Source organism: Zerene cesonia, chromosome 11 (assembly GCF_012273895.1).
Source record: "Zerene cesonia ecotype Mississippi chromosome 11, Zerene_cesonia_1.1, whole genome shotgun sequence".
In the NCBI taxonomy this organism is placed as follows: Eukaryota; Metazoa; Arthropoda; class Insecta; order Lepidoptera; family Pieridae; genus Zerene; species Zerene cesonia.
The window spans coordinates 7,705,942-7,726,679 of NC_052112.1; the positions used below are offsets into that span (position 1 = coordinate 7,705,942).

The 20,738-nt window shown below is 31.6% G+C and overlaps 2 protein-coding genes across 2 annotated transcripts in view; both read right to left on the minus strand.

The window, feature by feature from the left end:
• LOC119830267 (division abnormally delayed protein) overlaps window positions 1-20,738 on the minus strand; it is a 176,027-nt gene that overhangs the window by 17,197 nt on the left and 138,092 nt on the right. The window lies entirely within an intron of this gene.
• On the minus strand, window positions 18,007-20,382 carry LOC119830265 (HBS1-like protein). The gene has a single exon (XM_038353221.1). It carries the CDS (start codon window positions 20,268-20,270, stop codon window positions 18,201-18,203), a length of 2,070 nt encoding a protein of 689 aa, XP_038209149.1. The 5' UTR covers window positions 20,271-20,382; the 3' UTR covers window positions 18,007-18,200.

The window sequence follows — 20,738 nt, forward strand, 5'->3', positions numbered from 1 at the left end:
ACATCACAGAAATTCAGCTTGTTGGGACTTTATGTAACTTCACCCTCATTTTTTGGTCTAAATTGACCGGACTATATGTATTTACATTAGATGGTTATCGCTTTATCGTGCTGTATGATATTTTTATGTCAATATTTAAAAAAAGGTTTTCCATAAATGATAATGTACGTTTCTGAGAGGAAATTATATTTTAAACTTCGATATTTAATGGATGTGTTGAATACTTTATGGGCTGCAAAGCTTTGAATATTACGAACTAGGCATTATAATTATACATCTAATTTTGTATCTATAAAACAGATTACGATCAAAGAAATCCTTTTTTTTAACTCTAAACTGCAAATGCTACGATATATAATTTGGAGTTTAAGTTATCATAGGTACGTAAACTATATATTTATTTAGTTGCGACATAAGAACGGCTCATGGGCATACGTCTATTGATTTAAGAACTCGGCACGAGCCTCATTAGCTTAACAAAAGCATTAATCAGCTGCTTTCTCGAGATTAACGTAAAGCAAATTGAAGTTAAGGTCGTGGGCGGCTAAGATATGTTTACGAGCACTCTAAACGGTCGCAGACATAAAACTTGGTATGTTAGTTGCAGTGCATAGTTGACGGTTGTCTGTTTACAAAAATGAACTCATCCCTATTGTATTCTATTATCTATGAGCATATAGAATTCACTGACATGATATTAAATAATTTATTTATAAAACAACAACTTACCTTTTCTTTTTTAATAATACATTGAAAAAAAAGTTTAACTTATTGAATTTATATATATATAATTTTAACTGACATATTTTATCGAATTTAACTTACGTAGAAAACATTATGCAGGAACTTCATTTATATAAAGGTAAAGTTCATTTAATTATTATTATCCATAATATATAGTACGCGTAATATGTGTGTGTATATGTTGGAGTTGCAACAATGTATAGAGATATGATATATCGATTGACTTATTCTTCAAAGACATGAAAATTAATACGAGTTGTACCTGAGAAAAAATTTAATGGTTAAGTGGCAACCCTTATACATAGTTTTAATTTATCTCGCTTATACCCACGTGCTTCACGAAAAGTTCATTCATCGATTGTACAGATTAGATTCCCAGCACCGTTTATCATTTCGTGTCATTTGAGTTTAATGATGTTTACATTATCCATAAATACGTGCTCGTAAACTCCACCACTCTATTCATTAAAGTCAGTTCATTTACCATGATTATTATTTACTTGTAAAATCTATTAGGAAATTAATAAGATGATAGTCGCATTTTCCAAAGTGAAATGTTTGTCATTTAAATTGAAACATTAATTTATTTAATTTTGACGTTATTAAAATAGAAAAAATTGTTAATTATTTATGATGTACCTTAAAATGTTTGTACTGAGGATTGTACACAGCGTTATTTATTTCAAGAAAAAAATAAGCTGGCACTAAATTTCTACAAGACATTTTAGTACAACTATTTTCTTTAATTTTCAATTGAAATACTTGATTTTTCATTTATCCAATACTCATTGATAGAACACCGTATTTTATCTTAATGTAGATAATAATATATAGCAGAGAAACTAAACTGCGCAACCAGAACCTTCAATCTCATATGTACAATTTATTGAACAAATTACTTCACCTCAACACTAATAAAAATTAATTATAATAGATTTCAAGCATTCATTACGTTGGCGCCTAATGATGAGCGGTGATAGTTTATCTTAGGAGCCATTAATTTGTGTAATACTAATAGACCTACATGTCGCCACTGGCAATACAAAACATGTTAGATACTTGCCTATTGATAACCATAAACCATAGCATTTGTCAGTCAACAAAAGAGATTTAATAAATATTAATTTGGCTATTACTCTTAATTAACAAAGAGTTTATTCATTTCTAGTAAATATTGTGGATTTGAGTTTTAAAGTCAACTAAGACGTTGCCTCCAACTACAGCTAATTGTTAAATTAAAACACACACGTGAATTAAATTGTACAATGAGTATATTAAACAAATGAATGGCATATGTAGTACATTGTATTCACAACGCTATCTAAGTGCATTTAATAACAGTAATGTAACAACATGACGACATCGCTGAAACCAACTGAGCCATCACGTGAATGAGGAAGAGAAAGCCTGTAACATGATATCTTTGTAAACAGTAGAGAACCTTCACACTAGTTGGCTTTTATACAAATATTTTTTTCGCCAAAACTCGCATAGTATTTTTTAAATTAGTACTAATCAAAAACTTACTGGTTCGAGCCCAAAAGATTGTGCAAAAAAAAATTCAATTAGATTGAAGGATCCTTACCATGTGAGCCAGTCTTTTTATTTGCACTCTTTAAAGTTTTATAAGAAAAAGATTAAAGTATTGAAAGTAAAAACTCTTTAACTCATTTTAAACGCCATTTAATAATAAAAAAAATATCCCGCAATTATTAACACTTGTCAGCGAACGTGGTTACTTGGTGACACGAAAGTCACGGGTTCACTCGCGCAATAAAAAAAAATCAAGCACAATTTTTTTTTTTTTTTTATTATTTAATTATTTCAAAATTTGTTTATATCTATTCTTAAGCGCGTAGGTAATCAGTAATCACCTTATTCAAAACGTGTTTTTTTTTAATGTTTTAAATCAACAATGTACCTACATTAACAAAGTGTAATTGTAAATAAATCTAAGTGGCCTGATACAAACTTAAATAGGTTATAAAAACTCTAGGTTAAACTCTCGTTTCTTGGGTCGGTGTGAAGAGACCCCACTATAGCTCTTGTTTCTAGTTACCATGAAAACAATTAGAGAGTATTCCTACATTAACAGCTTAAAGGGTGACACACTTTTAAATATCTCTCACTCTTTGTAACCTAAAAACAATAATGAATGTGGGAGTCAAGCACGCTTCGGGACGAATTGGACCAGATCACAACCCACTCCATTCCTTCTTTCACGTCATCAATACTAATAAAACTAATATACTTATTCCCTAAAGACGTGCAGCGCATTCGCAGAGGCATTATCTCTGCGAAAGTGATTCGCTTACCATCAGGCGAACCAGCAGCTCAATTCCTCGCTATGACATAAAAAAATAGAATTATTTAATAAGTATGGACATACGTAATTTTTCAGTACTGTTAATGTTTTCTTTCGACACTCAAAATTATTGTCGTATAAGATATTGATCGTACTCACACCAATGGTTTTATTTTAATTCATTTAAAATATTTAATGTTTAAGCACTTTGCACTACTTTAAAGTTTTTTAAGGAAAAAAGTGTAAAGTAACGAAGGTAAAAAAAAATACATTTTATTTTACATTATTTTATCCAAATTAAGATTCAGATCGAATCGCGGCAAATTGAAATACGAATAGGATGTTCTTTAACTGAGGCGTTTTTATATAAATAGGCCTCATTTCGTCCATCATTTTCATTCTTCCCTTGTCCGACCTTCACGGTATATTAAATTGACAAATAAAGGTACATATTGTATGAACAATTTAGGTCGAGGGAAAAATGGCAAGGTCTACTTATAATGGCATTAAGAGAACATCGCTAATAGAGATCATATTCTACATCACGAAAGTATAAATAAAGTAAACAAACAAATATTTTTTTTTTGTGTTATAGCGGGTAACTGGGCTGGTGGTTTGCCTGATGATAAGCAATCACCACCACCACCATGGACATTTTTTCAATCTGGGGGTGTGGTACTTCCCCGGTGCGAGTGGGCCCAGTTCGTGCCGAAGCTTTCTCGACTTCCACATACAAATCTAATTATATGTCTTTTACGAAGCATTATTATTATGTTTAATGTGGGTCATATAATTGGGTGTTATTTAAACACAAACTTTACCACGTTTCATAAATTTGTGTAGATCTAGATACGCTTGAATAACCTGTGCTAATGACTAGCTATATAACAGACAATCAACGCTACAAAAGAAATATAAAGAGCAGGGTTAACAAAGCTCATTACATGAAGGCAACAATTATACAGAATATTGTGGGAAGTGGAAATAAAAGTAAAAAGCAATAGTGGAGTATAAAGAGTTCGTAATTAGCGGCACGATTGTTGTCATAAAGCAGCGATTACTGCATAGTGCGAGTTACCCACATGCCGCTCTCTTAGATACAACATGCTTTAATTTTGCACTAATTAATGTGGCCTATTTATGTGATAAATATATTGCTATCGAAATTTTAGTTCAGTTTCAAATTAGTGTTGTGGTTGGCACTGTTTTGGCTGACCAAGCTTTGAATAGTGATTATTTTTATTATTCTCCCTACTTATACTGCAAATCCGAAAGTTTGTTGCCAATTAAAAATACGTATTTATACGTTTTTGAGCAAGTTAAATTATGCTGCGTATGACAACAAGACAAATTACGTATACAAAAAACTAGAAAAAGGAATATCATCATGAAAATAATTTCATTATTTATAACAGGAGGAGTCATATTTATGTAACGTCTAACTTTAAATTAGTATTCGCCAACTTCTTAACTTCTTTGAGAAAACAAACAACAAGAATTAGAAGTTTATCCTAGCCTAGAATATTAGTGAGCATTAAATTCTTTTTAATTAAAAAAAAAATAAGTTTTATAAATCCTCATAGGTACATAATAAAAATCCGTCACTTAAAATGCTCCAAAGATCTATATATACTTTACTTTAAGTGACCGGACTTAACCAGTTATATCCAGAGCTATATTACAAAACTATAGATTTCTTAATCCATGATAAACGACAGACCATTTCTAATATCATATTATGATGGTATCATGACAGTAACATGCCATGACGCAATCCTTCTGAGATGCTATCGCACAAATGAAGCGCGGTGGATCGGACAATGCGAAATTGTAGACGGGTCAACGATCGACAGACAGACCATCAGACCAATACATTCTGCTTGCCATCACAAAAACATTGTTAGGATATATTATATTAAAAATGCTTTTTTTTTAGCTTGTGCTTTGTTTAACTGCCTGTCAGTTAGTCACCGTTTTGACGTCGGTTTACCATAAGTCTCTGAGAAATCGTAAATGCGAGTAAGAAAACATATAAGTTTTATATAAGTATCACTACAACTACAAGTATATGAAGCTACTAAGAAGCTGCAAATACATATATGCATAGCATGCGTATTCCTTCAAATTTGCTCAATCTTATTGCTTGACAAACTACAAACATATGTCTCCGCTTGGGGTTGAAACTTAACATTTTTGTGTTTTTTAAATCACTTAATGCTTTATTCCATCAATCTGTTTATTAATACAGTTTGTTCCTTACTACCTCTGCGAATGTTCAGCTCAATTGCCTGCATTACCGTATATCATAACGTAAAAATAATAATAGTATTACAAATTTAATTATAAAATCATAAATCTATTTATATATATTATTCTATATAGAGTATAAACACAGTATAGATGTCATATAATATATATATCAAGGAAAAGTCGTAGGTCAAAGCTAGTTAACACAAATTAGGTATCGTAGATGTAGGAAATACCCAATGGAAATAAAGCTAATATAAAGGTTTCTAAATTATTAAAAATACCCAAGCAATAATAGCGAAACCAAATTTTAACAATCGCCTATTATGTTTAATTGTAAATTAATTTGCATAGAAAATGTAAAGATTTTATCTGACACGCAAATTTTTTATAAATGTACATTTTTGTGTGAAATATGTTAAGTATATAATATATTGAAAAATGTACATTATCCTTAATTGACTACAAATTATACACTACTGGTTTTTTAGTTGTTAGATCAATCAGATTGAATTCCTCTATAATTGGTTGCTTCAAACCCAAACACAAACATTTTTTTATTCAAAAAGACTTTTTTAAAACCGTTCTTGAATTCTCAAAATACTCATAGAAGAGCTGGCAAGAAACTCTTTAGAACTACTGTTTTAAAATCATAACAGTTTTACCACTATTCAATGATGAAGTGCTTAAGCGTCTTTGCGTGGATTTTCATCTTCAATGAAATATATTCTTCTGTTCATTAAAAACTTTAGTAACTATAGTAATCTCTGAACGAATGCATGCCTAAGCGATGTAATGAATAAACAAATGAATGAATAGGCGAGCGCAATCGCGATTTTAAAAAGAGCGACAATATCTTATTGTATCTGTATGAAATTTGGTAGAGATAGAGTATAGTCTGGATTAGCACATAGGCTACTTTTTACCCGAGAACCGCGCGAGTGACACCGCAGGTTACAGCCAATCCTACTTATATTATAAATGCGAAAGTTTGTAAGGATGTGTGTGTGTTTGTTGCTCTTTCACGCAAAAACTACTGAACCGATTGTAATGAAATTTGGTACGTAGATAGCTGGACAACTGGAATAACATATAGGCAACTTTGTATCCCGATATTCCTAGGGGATACGGACTTACGCGGTCGAAACCGCGGGGCGCAGCTAGTACTAAATAAGTATGAAGTTAAAGCAAAACCAATTTCAAAAAGCTTTTGCAGACATGATGGCGATTCGCTCGTTTATCATAAGTTTTTAGCACGCTAGACTTTAATTGAGATGTAAATTGACCATGACATTGGCTAGGTCATTGAACTTGACCATTTAGTTTGGCATCGACAGTAAACCTTGAAACCTAATTAGTTATGTCTACTGCAAGTGTTTAAACAATTAAGTTTTATGATGATGGGTACTAATACCAATTATATTTTGCATATTGATAAATACTGGTATATCAAATACTTCTCGTGTGAAAACATACTAGCACCTTTAGCAATATTAGAAGTATAAAACTGAATCGAACCGAAATAATGTTAACATTATTTCACACATAGAGAAACAAATTCCTTAATTGATTTATTAGGCTATTTCTTTTTAATTATAATATTGTCAATGGAGAATTATATTTAAGCCGCCTGAAAGTTTCTTGCTATGATTTTTGAAAGTGTAATTCTGTCTGGTTCTAATTACGGCCCACCAAAGTTGGCAGGCGAGCACTTATGTAAGTATGTACTTTTTATTGACTCGTGTATTTAAAAACATTTGTAACTATTCTAAATTATATCATACAATCTACCTAATGCTATTTTCCTAAATAACGTTTTGTCACTTGCTTAAAAGATTTTGTAAATAGGAAAATACGTTGACCCGAGGTCAATATTTCAAATAATCCTATAAAAATGCCTTTATCTTACCAATTTTGTACGGCCATTGTCATCCGAGCGCCGTAGAAGTATAAAAATATCAATAAATTAGCATAACTGCTTTCACAAATTACGTTATTGTATGTAACGGTCAAACGTTTGAAAGTATTATGCTCGCGTGGTGATAAAGTGCTGTTTAAATTTTATTAAGTGACCTAAACGTCGGGGAATTATGTATATCCACGTGTAAGTGCCATCCATGGCCGAAATTCGTCATGTTTGCATTGGAACAATGCTGTTCGATTTATGGAAATAGTGATTTATTTTAAACTAAACCCTCTAGAATTGTCTGCAAATGGGAATATTTTTACCTCCACTTTTTTAGATATTTGTTTTATATTTATTTTATATATATTTGTACATTGTTTTAATACAATGAACAATAATATGTTAGTATGTTAATTTCGTGTGTCCTAATAAGGATTCATAGCCTTCAATGAATGGCGACAAAAATGGCATTGATTTAAATAGACACAGACTTACGGCCTATTTAGAGACTCTTAAGTCGAACGATGAATGGGACATCCTTAGCATTGAATATTGTAATTGGGTACTGACTCACTATTCGGGAAACCAATTCAAGTATGTCAGGATCAAGGACAGCCATGCAAATAGAATATATCTAGCATTATTCAACTATGGTTGATATATAAAAATATATAAGTAGATTTCTGCACGAATTAATCTTTTTCTACAAAAATGGACACCAACGATCTTTGGAAGAGGGTCTACTTTATATTTTAAAATGGGACCAAAAATACATCAATGGACACATCCTAAGAAACGCAAATAGTCATTGAGTTATAAACACAAAAATTATAGTCGAATTGAGAACCTTCTTCGTTTTTGTCGACTTCGGTAAAATATAAAACCGCAACACTTATAACATGAGAAAAACAAGAAATGAACTCATATACTAAGGAATGTACTAGCTTTAGCCCGTGTTTCTCTCAAGTGATCAAAGGAAAGTATATACAGTACAAGGGTTATACCCGCATAGATCCCGTTCCCATGGGATTTCGGTATTTCTAAACTATCATATACTCTTTCTCGGGTCTCAAATTTATCTCTGTACCAAATTTCATACAATTCAGTTCAGTAGTTTAGTCCTGAAGAATATACAGAAAGACAGAGACAGTAACTTTCGCATTTATGATATTAGTAGGGGATAGCAGGGATAAAAAAGTAGGGATTACAGCTTATGCTGCTTATACTTATATGTTACTAGCTGACCAGGCAAACACTGTTCTACCTTACTCTTGTAATTTATGGGTATGAAAAAATAGATGTCGGCCGATTATCAGACCTAACTGATATGCAAATAAAATTTCGTGAGAATCGTTCCAGCCCTTTTGGTAGAATATGGTAACTAACATTGTAACACGAGAATATAATATAGAGATATATTTATGTCATTTCCATTGCAGGTGTTAAAAGGGTGGTTAGTAAGGAATAAAACTAACTCCGAATATTTTAAGGAGGCCTTGAAATGCTTGAATTTTTAGAATAGATTTCAGACAATCTCTTAACACAAGCAATTTTTTTATTAGACGACTCATTATTCGAAATTTGAATATTGTGAAAAAGCTAAGAGAACATTAGATTCCCTATCGTGTGCTTTAAATAAACTTGTAGAAAATAGTTGTAAATATTTTCGAGTACATTGTTTCCGCAGCTATCGCAATAAGCGCGGGAATCGATCATGCGGGCGGCGCATTGTAGGCGGTTTACGACTCTTCAACCCGTTCGGATATGAAAGTATGCAAATAAAATATTATGACGTGTGGGAAAGGCGTTTTGTTATGTTGCATTGTTGCATGTGCATATTGTTGTTTAAAAAGTGTATAGAAGGTATGTATCACTTTCAAATCGTGTGTATGGTATGTATCCACTAATATTCAAAGACGCAGATTAATCGTCTAAGTTATTTTCAAGATTGAGAGGGTTAATCAGGATCGATGACAATAAAAAAACTGCCGCTTTTGTATACTTCTAGAAAATTATAAATATTCTTCCTGTTAGTGTATAAGTATTCTTAAAAGTGTATTTAATTTGTAACCGTATTGTTAGGAATATAAGGACCAAGAATCAATACCAAAAAACTAATATCTAATACAGAAGAAACAGAGTAGACTTACGACTTTTTTTTTTAATGATGGAACGCAAACTCGTGAAGTGGAAAAAGTTTTTAAAATGGTGTTAAACGCATTCACAATCAAGTGCTCTAGTCATAAGAATTCTTATAAAATATGTGCATATGAATATCTCATCCGCTTTATTCTATCAAAACAATGAGTTTTCGTTTTTTTAATTTGAAAAAAAGTTATTAATAATCAGTTCGTAAACGTGCATTCCAAGAAATGTTACATCCAAATAGAAAAATATGTCCATAACGGTTTCAATGTTGAATTCTACATTGGTATCTAAATTAAGCTTGCCCCCCCACCCCGCGCTATGCCACTGCATCTATGAGCTTGCAATGTACAAATCCAAGTAAATTGTAGTCGATATGAATCCATTGAAGATCTTACGACTGATAAGATTTCTTTAAAAATGCATTCATTATACCAAAAAGAATTCGTGTTCATTAAAAAGTCAGTCATCCTCATACAGAGTTCCGTCCGAGACCGTCAATATCAGTTAAAAAAAAATGTGGATAAAGAACGAATAACTAAATAAATTCAATTTGTTTTTTTTTTATTTCATGTGAGTATTGGCGCCACCAAAGCTTATATCAACGTATCACGTGACATATGTGGTTTTTTAAATACATGCAAAAATAATTTTCGAATCAAAGAGCTCCGATTTTCAAGATAACAACGATGTCACTAAAATACAAATTAAATTGAACATAGGACGTATTTTATTGCTAATGGGCAAGTTTTGTTAATGGTTTTTGTCCGTGCTTTGGGTAGATTCAGATATTTAAATTAAAGATTTAATAAATATTGGCACTGCTCTTATCGGAATTTTAAATAATTGGAATAAAATAAACTACTACTCACATTTCGAAATAAATAATTAATTTCTAATGCCTTAACAACGGACAACCTAATGCTAGTACCTTAACTTATATATATTTTAGGATCAAATATTGTATTTATAATTATAACTATTTTAAAAACATAGAGAACAAAATACAAAATTTATATTATAAAAGTTATAATCACTTTGTTGTTGGAATTACGATCCCATATTGGTTACCCATCAATCGGTACAGGCCCTAATTTTTTACCGTGCATGTAAAATGTAGAGTAGACGCATGTGTAGCTCAATAACCTATTTCCTCTATTAATTCGGTGCTGCGTTTCCACTCTGTGAGAGGTCTATTTCCGGTCTTTTATGCCCTTTAAACGTCCCGAATCTGAATGACAGCACTTACATATGAATTTAGGTGGATTTGCAATGATGTATTCAAAAGGTTCAATTTTCCAATACTTGGTTAAAACTTGTCCTAAATTATTAAACAATAGTATACAATATCGAGCCACTAGAACACAGTTTCGAATTACCCCACGAAGTAATTTTAACTAAGACTCGAGAAACTACCCCTTAGTTTAAGTAGTAGGTATGGTATCCAACTTTACTCTCAATGAATAGGAATAAAGGAACTTTAACTTATTTATTTTAGATTGGATGAAATTAAAAAAATTTAAAAACAAAGGTCTTTTAAAATATATTAAATTTATGGGTGAATGTTAAAATTATTTAATTACCAACACCATTTGACAATTTTCACCTATTAAGCATTTGGAAAAAACTTTTTAACATACCTATCCAAATATGGACTATGAGAAAAATACATTCGCCACAAAGAGTTCCGCTAGTAAATGCAGTTCAAAAAAAAGCATAATTTGTAATCTTTTAAAGTTTAAAATGTTTAATGATGATTTCATTGAATAACACTGTACATAAGTATTAGAGATTCTTGAAAATGAAACATCTTTCCATCCATTCCGTTAATAAATTTTTAAGTGTTGGTTCAGTCTGCAAAAATGCATACAACTTTCGAGCATGATGTTTTTTAGTAATTTCTTATGTAATGTGCTTATATATAATTCTAAAAATAGATACCCACCTAAATTTTAACACTTCTCAAAAACAAAGAGAAACATTAGACCGGATGACTTAAATTGAGATGTGGGCGATCACAAGCGGATTTTCCCGCCATAAAGTATAGCCAATAAAGCAATAAAATATTTGTAATTTTTATTGAAGTCAGTATCTTAGACCTATTTGGAAAGAAATAGGATTTTAAAATGCGTAAAGCATGTAAGCGACGTAGTAATGATTTTATTATGGAATTAACAAAACCAGTTTTTCTATACTTTATATACTTTTATAACAAAGTCGCTCCTCGCCGTTTGTCACTATAAAACTTGGAACATATTTTGTTGCAGGTTTTTTTATTATATAGTGTAGCATACATAATATAATTATACATTTGGTATCCCTCCCTAGTTTAATATGAAATTGTCGGGAAAAAAATTATTAAGTTGGGTAATCTATTGCTATATTTAAGTCTTTTATATTCTTTTAAAAACATTAATTTATTTAAACTTTTTTAATATTTATTGATTGTATAGGATACAGTTAATTTATTTTTGATCAAATTTCCATCCAGTTGTGGGAACGCGCTGCCAAGGGCGGCTGTCACAAGGACCGGGCCCGCATTTCCGCGTGGCTGGTTGACTGATTCGGTTCACATCGAAAATCGGAACGTACCGACTTGATAACAATGTTCCCAACCTGTGCATCAGACTTAGACATGCGGCTGCACTGTAAATAATGTTTATTTATGTAATAACACACGATTTTGTAAGCCATAGATGTAATCTATCTATTCCTTTCAATGAGATGATACCTATAATAAATCTAATTTCATCTAAATTCCACCAAGCAGGTACAAACTTTATACTCCTCACGAGCAAAGCCGCGGGCGGAATGTTAATTGAAAATATTGCTATCATGTACCATAAGATATATAACTACAAGTGATACCCTGATAAGAGAGTATAAGTTGTCTATTGTAAAAATATCTTTGCAAGCTCGATGCTTATTAGCTCTAAATTACTAAAAATGAGATCTGGGTATTGCCAAGCTTTAAAAACCGTTATGTATTTTCAAAAAGGAACGCACCGCATTTGTCGATTTTTTTAATCTACTTGACTTCACGAAATACCTACATATATCAAATGCTCAATATGCCTCAAACTAGTGATCTTGTGATCGTGAAGGCTGCAGCAGTTTTGTTTAATTTCATAATTGTTTGAAATCATGATTCATAAAACATTATACCTTTATAGAACAAGCGCTGTTAGGTTATAATTACACAGCTTATTTATTAAGTAACGCATATATTTTAAACTAAAAATTTTACTTCTAAAATATTTATAAGTTCTAGCTTTTAGCTAATGCCCAATTAAAAAAAAAATAATAAAATCCATTTGTTAACAAATCATATATCACACAAAAATTTTGTCCAAATTTTCTCTACATGAGTTACTTACAAACCTTCATCACGCGTTCTATTTATTTATCCTTACAAACTTTCACATTGAACAATGTAGGATTATAATTGAACGATATTATCCATAGTCAAGTTTTGTATTGTTGCCCTTTCCTGTTTAATTTTTTACTGCATGAATTACATAAGAGTTTTTAATATATTATATTATCATACCTACTTTACGAAACAAGATGTAAAAATTGTATAATATCATTTTTTTAGGCAATATCGCTACTGTATTCAACTCTTTTAAAATGATATGTTACTGTAAATCTCGCAATAAATATGTATAGTTGTGATATCCTGAAATAGTTGCTAGCTTATGGAGCGAGGGAATCCTCTGTCTACATTACATGTGACAGGTGATATATGATGCCATTTTACCTCTCACTATAGGAACTCCTTAGTAAATATACAATATGCAGTGCGTTATTCAACAAATAATTCCCTGCTTAATATGAAGGAAGCGTGAGGAAACTATGAAGAAAAGTAAAAAACAGGTAGAAATGCTCATAATTACAATGTTTCCCTTTTATAGAAACTATGTGTTCGACCCCATTTCGTCCGTAATACATGTAGACTTTGTCACTCAGTGAAGATGAAGCTTTCTAATGGTGAAAGAATTTTTGAAATCGGTAAATCAGTTTTTATTTTACAAACATATTTACGTACAAATCTTTCCTCTCTATAATATTATAGTGCACATAGTCCAACTTACTTAATAGGCACAATGACTGGGCTTTTCGATGCCTACAAAATATCAACTTACCTATAATTATCATGATATCCTTCATTCAAAGTGTGGGAAATGATGTATGTCACGGAGAACATTATCAGTATTGCATGCTGTCTTAAGGCGTATACAGAAAGTTTAACAAAACTCTTCAATCATATATCTAGGTACTCTGACTACCCCTGTCTATCAAAACACGCGGCTTTCTAATATAAACTTTTATTTATTTTAATGAATGGAATCTATTATTATATTGTCTACATTAAAAAAATGCATAGCAAGGCAGACAATTAATAAATAAATAATAAGGTACAAAGCGATTGTAACAGATGCAGAGATTGACATAGATATATAGTAATAGAGATAAGGATACGTCACACGAAGGCCCATTTGCTTTTCCTCTTCCTTTCCAGTCCTTTCTTGATCCTTGTCCCTCATCCCTTAAAAATGGTACATATTTACTGGCCCTTTACAAATGTGTATCAAGTGATCCAATATCTCGGTTGTCCGGTCCAACATAAAATTACCTTCCATAACATATTAGGTACTCATTCTTTGTATGGTAAGGTTAAAAAATATGAATATTTTCTTTCTATAACCCTACATCATATTTAATGCTACGAACTAAGTTCGCATAAGCAATTAGTCTGCATGTGTAAATAGCACTTTGAACGCTCTCGCATATTAAGATCCCGTAGAAGTTACCGCGAACTTGTGTTTCACTCTGAATCACTTATCGATTTTCTCTTGAATACGATTTTATAGACAAAAGTTGACGCTTACATGAAAGGTAGCGTCAACTGTACTGGATGTTATTGAAAAGTTATTTAAATATTTAAGTTAATTGTAAAAGTTATACTCATTAAGGTTTATTAGATATATATAAGATATGCGTATTGCAAAAGCTATAATTGTCAAAGTCTCACGGCCTGCTTTTGATGATTAGTAATCAATAAATAATACCTAATCTAAGGTTGTTTTAGCGAACTGTATTTGCAGATGTTGCATTGTTTTCCTTCAATGTTATGAAAATACATACTATAATAGGTAGTACCTACTATAGTCCTTAATATGTTATCTGTATCAATCAACAATAAAAATTTAATATGTGTAATCTGTATTGATTAAATAATTTTGTCTTTTTAAGCTCAATAGTGTATAAAATTATATATTATTGTTGATTGATTAATAATATATAGTCTAATATATAAGAGTCTCCCCATGACTACGTTCGCTGTAAAGTGTTCGAAACGTCGGATTAATAGTATAACGAATAAATCGCGTTTAAAATCCGTTAAAAAGTCTTTAATTTCTAAATGTATAATACTCGCGTATTCACATCAAACACAAGAAAATACTAATAATATATAAATAATATGTCCAAATGTAAATTACTATTTAATCAAGTCATATTTCTGCACATACTGTATAAGTGCACTGTAAAATATTATCTAACCTATTCTGTAGCTAAACAATAATAATTAGAAGATCGTCTCTCTCTGTTATAATAAGCCGCCACAGCCGAAATTCAAAACCAAATTTTAGATTATAAATTTTAACTCCATTATCTTTAATGTTAGTTCTAACTTGAACTCTTGTAACTTTGTAAGCCAAGCTAAATAATAAGATTAGACGGTCAAGCGGTTTACTACATACTCTTGTGGCCTCGAATAACTTGCAGTCAATTAGTTCTTGTCTAGCGTTGTTAGTTTAATTAATTAGCGCTTTGTAAGTCTATAACATATTGAACGAACTAGCCTATACAGCTTATATAAAATATTCATAATGATTTAATGAATTTATTTGGACAATTATTAATATTAATAAGTTATTAATTGCAGTCATATCGGTGATACTGCACGTTATAGGCAGTAACCAGCCAATATATTATGTAATATTCAATATTAAGCAAGCTTAATAAATAAACAAGACAAGCAATAAGACGGAGGAAGAAGTAACCGGATTTAATGTTCTTAGAAGATTAGATAAAAACCTTACTTGCACACTTAAATATCCGTTTCTACATATGTATAAATAAATCCTATACACACGTATATCGCCTATACACATAAAAACACAAACGAAATATTATGCGTTACTTTTTCTTTACCCGTTGAAGAGCTAAATTGTATATTCGAATTGTCTGAATAAAGTTACGTAGTCAATTGACAATTCATAAAAATATATATCACGAAATGTAAATAGGACCTCTTATTAAATTTATATAATGTTTATAAGATTTACGACGTACCTACGCGGACAAAACGAAAATTAGGAAAAGAAAGTGTTTCCAACTCATATAACGAAAAAAGTAGCGAGAAAATGAAAAATAATAAAGACTAAAATCGTAAACAAACACCGTCGGATCTGGTAATACTGTTACACTTTAGTGTTAAATTAAGCTTGCTTATTTTTAACTAATTAGTTTTAATTGAAAATACAACAAAATCATTTGGTCAAATGTTGATTAAGATATAAAATTTGAATTTCCTGAAATAATAAGATATTCTTAACATCGTGCATGACTTACAAAACAATTATTTTATTTTCATAGACAGACAGACAATATTATGTACTTAAAAAATAAATATTTTTATTTAATATGTACGGCAACGTCTCTGTGACGTTATTGATAAAAAGGCAAAACATTCAAAGCTAGATCTATACAAATACTGAATGGTAAAAACCAATTCAAGTAACCAAACATTGAATAACGCCTGTTGGGAAATGAGTAGGAAATTAAATTTCACGAGTCGGCCTCGACTTACGAGCTATATTCCTACGACAGGAGGTTCGTTTAGTTGAACTAGCACCAGATGCCCGGCCAAAACAAATAATGGCACCGTTGAATGTTATACTTACATTAGAGGAGAAGAAAATTGGTGATTTTTTCAATGAATATTTAACTGTTTCCAATGTCTACATTACAAACACAATTATAAGTTATTTCCAAATTACAAAAATTATAATATATATGTTTAATATATATTATTATACATTCTTCGTCAATCACTCTATCTAAAAAAGGACCTCATTAAAATCCGTTGTATTATATTAAAGATACATACATACATACATACATACATAGGGACAGACGCGGGAAGAGACTTTACTTTTTGCTATAAATATAAACCTTTACACATAATCAAACAATATCAGACCATTTCTGTACGTTAATTATTTATAAAAAGGAGTAATTTTTTCTCTATTTAATTTGCACATCTGTACATATAACAATACAATAAATATACATTTTTTTTGTATTGTGGATTCCAATATTTGGTAGGGTTTGTATCGATAGATCATTGTTTATTCTTTCTTTCTAAACTTGCATAAGTATGCAAACTTTTAGTTGAATCAAAATCCGGGCAGTGGATCAAAATTAACTTCTAAAATTTACATAGATGTTTAGTTTTTCGTCTATTTCCTGGAGATCACATCATCAAATCTTTATCTGATGATTACAGGTTTTCTTCCGGAGTCCCATCCCATAACATCCCTTTCCAACTAAATCTAACATTTAAAAATTAGTCGTTCAACATACAAAAAAAACATACACACGAACATAGAACCTCCTTCTTTTTGGTTTTGGAAATCAGTCACGAGTATAGAATTCCTTTTTGTTTTTGAAAAACGACTAAAAAAGTTTGAAGCTAGAAAGAACAATCACACCTTTCGTCCGTGGAACAAACTCTGTCGAAAATCCTTTCGCCAATAGAAATGTTAGGTTCCTATTCCTGTGTACAATATTATAAGAAACCAATAATTACGAGGGTAGATACATAAAGATTTAATGTTTATTTTCCAATGTAGTCAGAATATCCTCATCTCCATGAGGACTTTTTTAACCATTCTGGAGAATGACAAAAACATAATATAGTCCAAAGAGTAGAACGTATTTTTATTTTATTCATTATACTACTCTTGGGCTTTGGCGTTCTCACGTGAATACGCTTTGTTAGTCGACTATAAAACTCGACTGAATAGGAAAAATATACAAAACTTTAATCAAAATCAATAATATCGGTAAGAAGCAATAAATAATATGAATCAATTAAAGGGAAAATGTGTCTAATGTGTCTAAAATATAATATTAATTAAAAAAATATTTGACAAAAAATAAAGGACCGCACTCGCAATAGGTCTATCATCTATCTATTGTACAATATATTACAAATTAACTTATTCCAAATGAAAATTTTATTCTTTTATGTAATTCTATTACAATTGTTATTGTACTTGAAATCTTTTGAGACTCAAATATTCTCAATATTAAATATCACCCATCAGTGATAAAAGCACCGATAGATGTCAGCAACATATAAAATGCATCGCGACTATGGACAGAAAATTGAAAAGGCACGTTTTTATTTAGTATTGCGCCATCGAGGCTTTAAAGGGAAGAGCGTATATAAGGCTGGCAAAACAAGGCTGTGGTGACAACTAACATCAGGTAGCCCACCTGCTCCTTTGCTTGCTCTGCCATATCAAAAAAGACAGCAGATACCTGAATAAGTACGCAGAACGAAATAAATACAAAAGACAATTAATAAAATCATAGAATTTGTATTTATTGACATAAATATAATTTAAATTTTATAATTATCATGATTAAGTATAGCACAATACAATATTGTATATAAATATTTAGCCATATGAAATTTACATTTCCCTTCTATTGGGTGTTCTCATTTAAAGCCAGAAATGCTACATTTGACCAACAAATATTAAACAGAATATCAGATCAATCTGTATAAATCTCGGTGACAAGTCCAGCAGCTATTGTAACACCGGCAACACGTAACATTACTCTTCCTAACTCCTTAACATCTTTGTATCGCTCCATACAAATAGGCCTACATACTTCAATTTCTACTAAGGCTACTGAATTATTTCCTAAGCATCTAGGCTTTTTCTTCATTAATTCTCCAGTGCTCTTATTCAAAAGTGCTTTCAGTTTACTAATATGTGCCGATTCTACCAGTGATTGGTGATGCAATAGTACAGGATAGCCTTTTGTAATAGGCACTTTCACATTGAAGACTACAAGTCGTGCTTCAAACCTTGATGTTACTGGCACTTGGTTCACAGGATCGCTCAATATGTATCCAATTGATACATTTTGCATTTCTACCCCTGACAATGTCACAGCAACTTGATCTCCAGCAAATGATGCATTAGTAGTTAACTCATTAATAGCAAGACTTCTAACTTCAGCTGTCTCTTTGGAAGGGCAAACCAATACTTTATCACCTTTATTTAGTATTCCAGTTTCTATTCGACCAGCCACACAGAAGCCAGACCCTGTCCCTTTAAAAACATCATTAATGGACATTCGCAAAGGCCTTGAAACAGGTCTCTCTGGAACATTAAACTTATCTATAACATCAAGCAAGCAAGGACCACTATACCATTTCAGTAATTCATCTTCAGTTGGGGTTTTAACAAGATTTTCTCCTGTCAGACCAGAACATGGCACAAAAGTAACATCAGAGTCTTTAAATCCTGCTTGTTTTAAAAATGCTTTTAATTTTTTAACAATTTCATTAAACCGTTCATGGGACCAGTTTGTTGTGTCTAATTTGTTGACAGCCACAGCTAACTGATTTACTCCAAGTGACCTTACCAGCAAAGCATGCTCTCTAGTTTGTCCACCAAGTTCAAATCCTGATTCAAATTCACCTCTAGTAGCATCTACTACTAAAAGAGCCACATCTGCTTGTCCAGCACCGGTGATCATATTAGGAATAAAATCTGCATGGCCTGGTGCATCTAATATAATAACTTTTTTCGTCTTTGTTTCAAACTGAGCCTTTCCAACATCCATTGTGATCCCTCTCACTCTTTCTTCTCCAGTTTCATCTAATACCCAAGCATACATGAAGCTTTGTTTTCCTATCTTCTTGCTCTCCTGCTCATATTTATGTAGTGTCCTTTGGCTGACTTCACCGAGCTTGCAAAGTAAATGTCCCATTAATGTAGACTTGCCAGCATCAACATGCCCAATAACAACAATATATAAATGCTCTTTATCAGAACCTCTTTCATTTGCAAATTTTGTATTTGGATCTATTTTACTTTCTTTAACTTTTGGAGTTGCCTTACTATCATCTAAATTGTCATTTCTAGATTGTATTCTTTCCACTGCAGGAGACTGATCTCTGGGAGTTTGAGGTCTACTATTTGTACTACCATCTGCATTGATTTGAAAACCTTTTACTACTGGTGTTGTCTTTTCAATTTTGGAAGCAATTACTTTTGCTGTTTTGTCTACTGTAGATATGGGAAGAGGGGCTTTCTCAACAACTGGAATAACTAAAGGTGGTTCAACAACTACTTTAGGCCTTGTAGAATCGATACGTTGTTGTATATTTGACAAGTCATTAGCAGATTTATTATTATTTAATATTTCATCAAGTGCTCTAGTATAATCAAATCTGTGTTTCAAAACTGCCTGTATTAGAATATTATCAGACAAGGTATCACCTAAAATGTTTCTTAGTTCATCCAAGCATGACATAAGTTTTGCTTCATCCTCTTCAGATAAGTTCAAGCCCCTCAAGTCCACAGATTCCCGACGCTCGAGCCCAGGGCGTGAGTTGTCGACGTCATCATCTTCCGGCTCCTCTTGTATATCGTCATGAGAGTCTAGAAACTGTGATATAGCGTGCTGGTTTTGCGAACGATCGTACAAAAACTGTGCAGCATCACTTGGAGATAAACAAACGTCGTCTTCAACAGAATGTCCATACACATCTTCGTAGTCGTAATCATCTGAATAACTTCTGTTTCTTATATTACGATGACGCGCCATCCTTACAAATTAGTACAACAAATAATTAACAATTTATTAAATACATTTCTGATTTGGAAAAATCCACGCGATTCCTAATATGTTTCTGACAAAGACATTGACTTGACATTTGACAAGCCATTGCATTACGCTGTCTCGTGTATTACTGCAATACCAAAAGCTAGTGATACCTTGGATTCAGCAAGTCCAATAATTCAAACAAACAATTTCTTCATGATCGATCCCTACAAAAAACAATTCCTAAGCGCCTTTTCATTTTCTTTTGATGTAGTATTTTTATTTTACAATTTTCATACTGGCAAGGCCATGATGAAAGGTATATTATGTATTTTAATTATTGAGACCCTATTGAGACTACTATATACTTGACAGTTGATCAGTTGTCATAATCACTTGACACTAGACACTTGACAGTTCATTAATCACTGTCGTACCTAACTATTAGAGCAACTTATTTACGACACCACT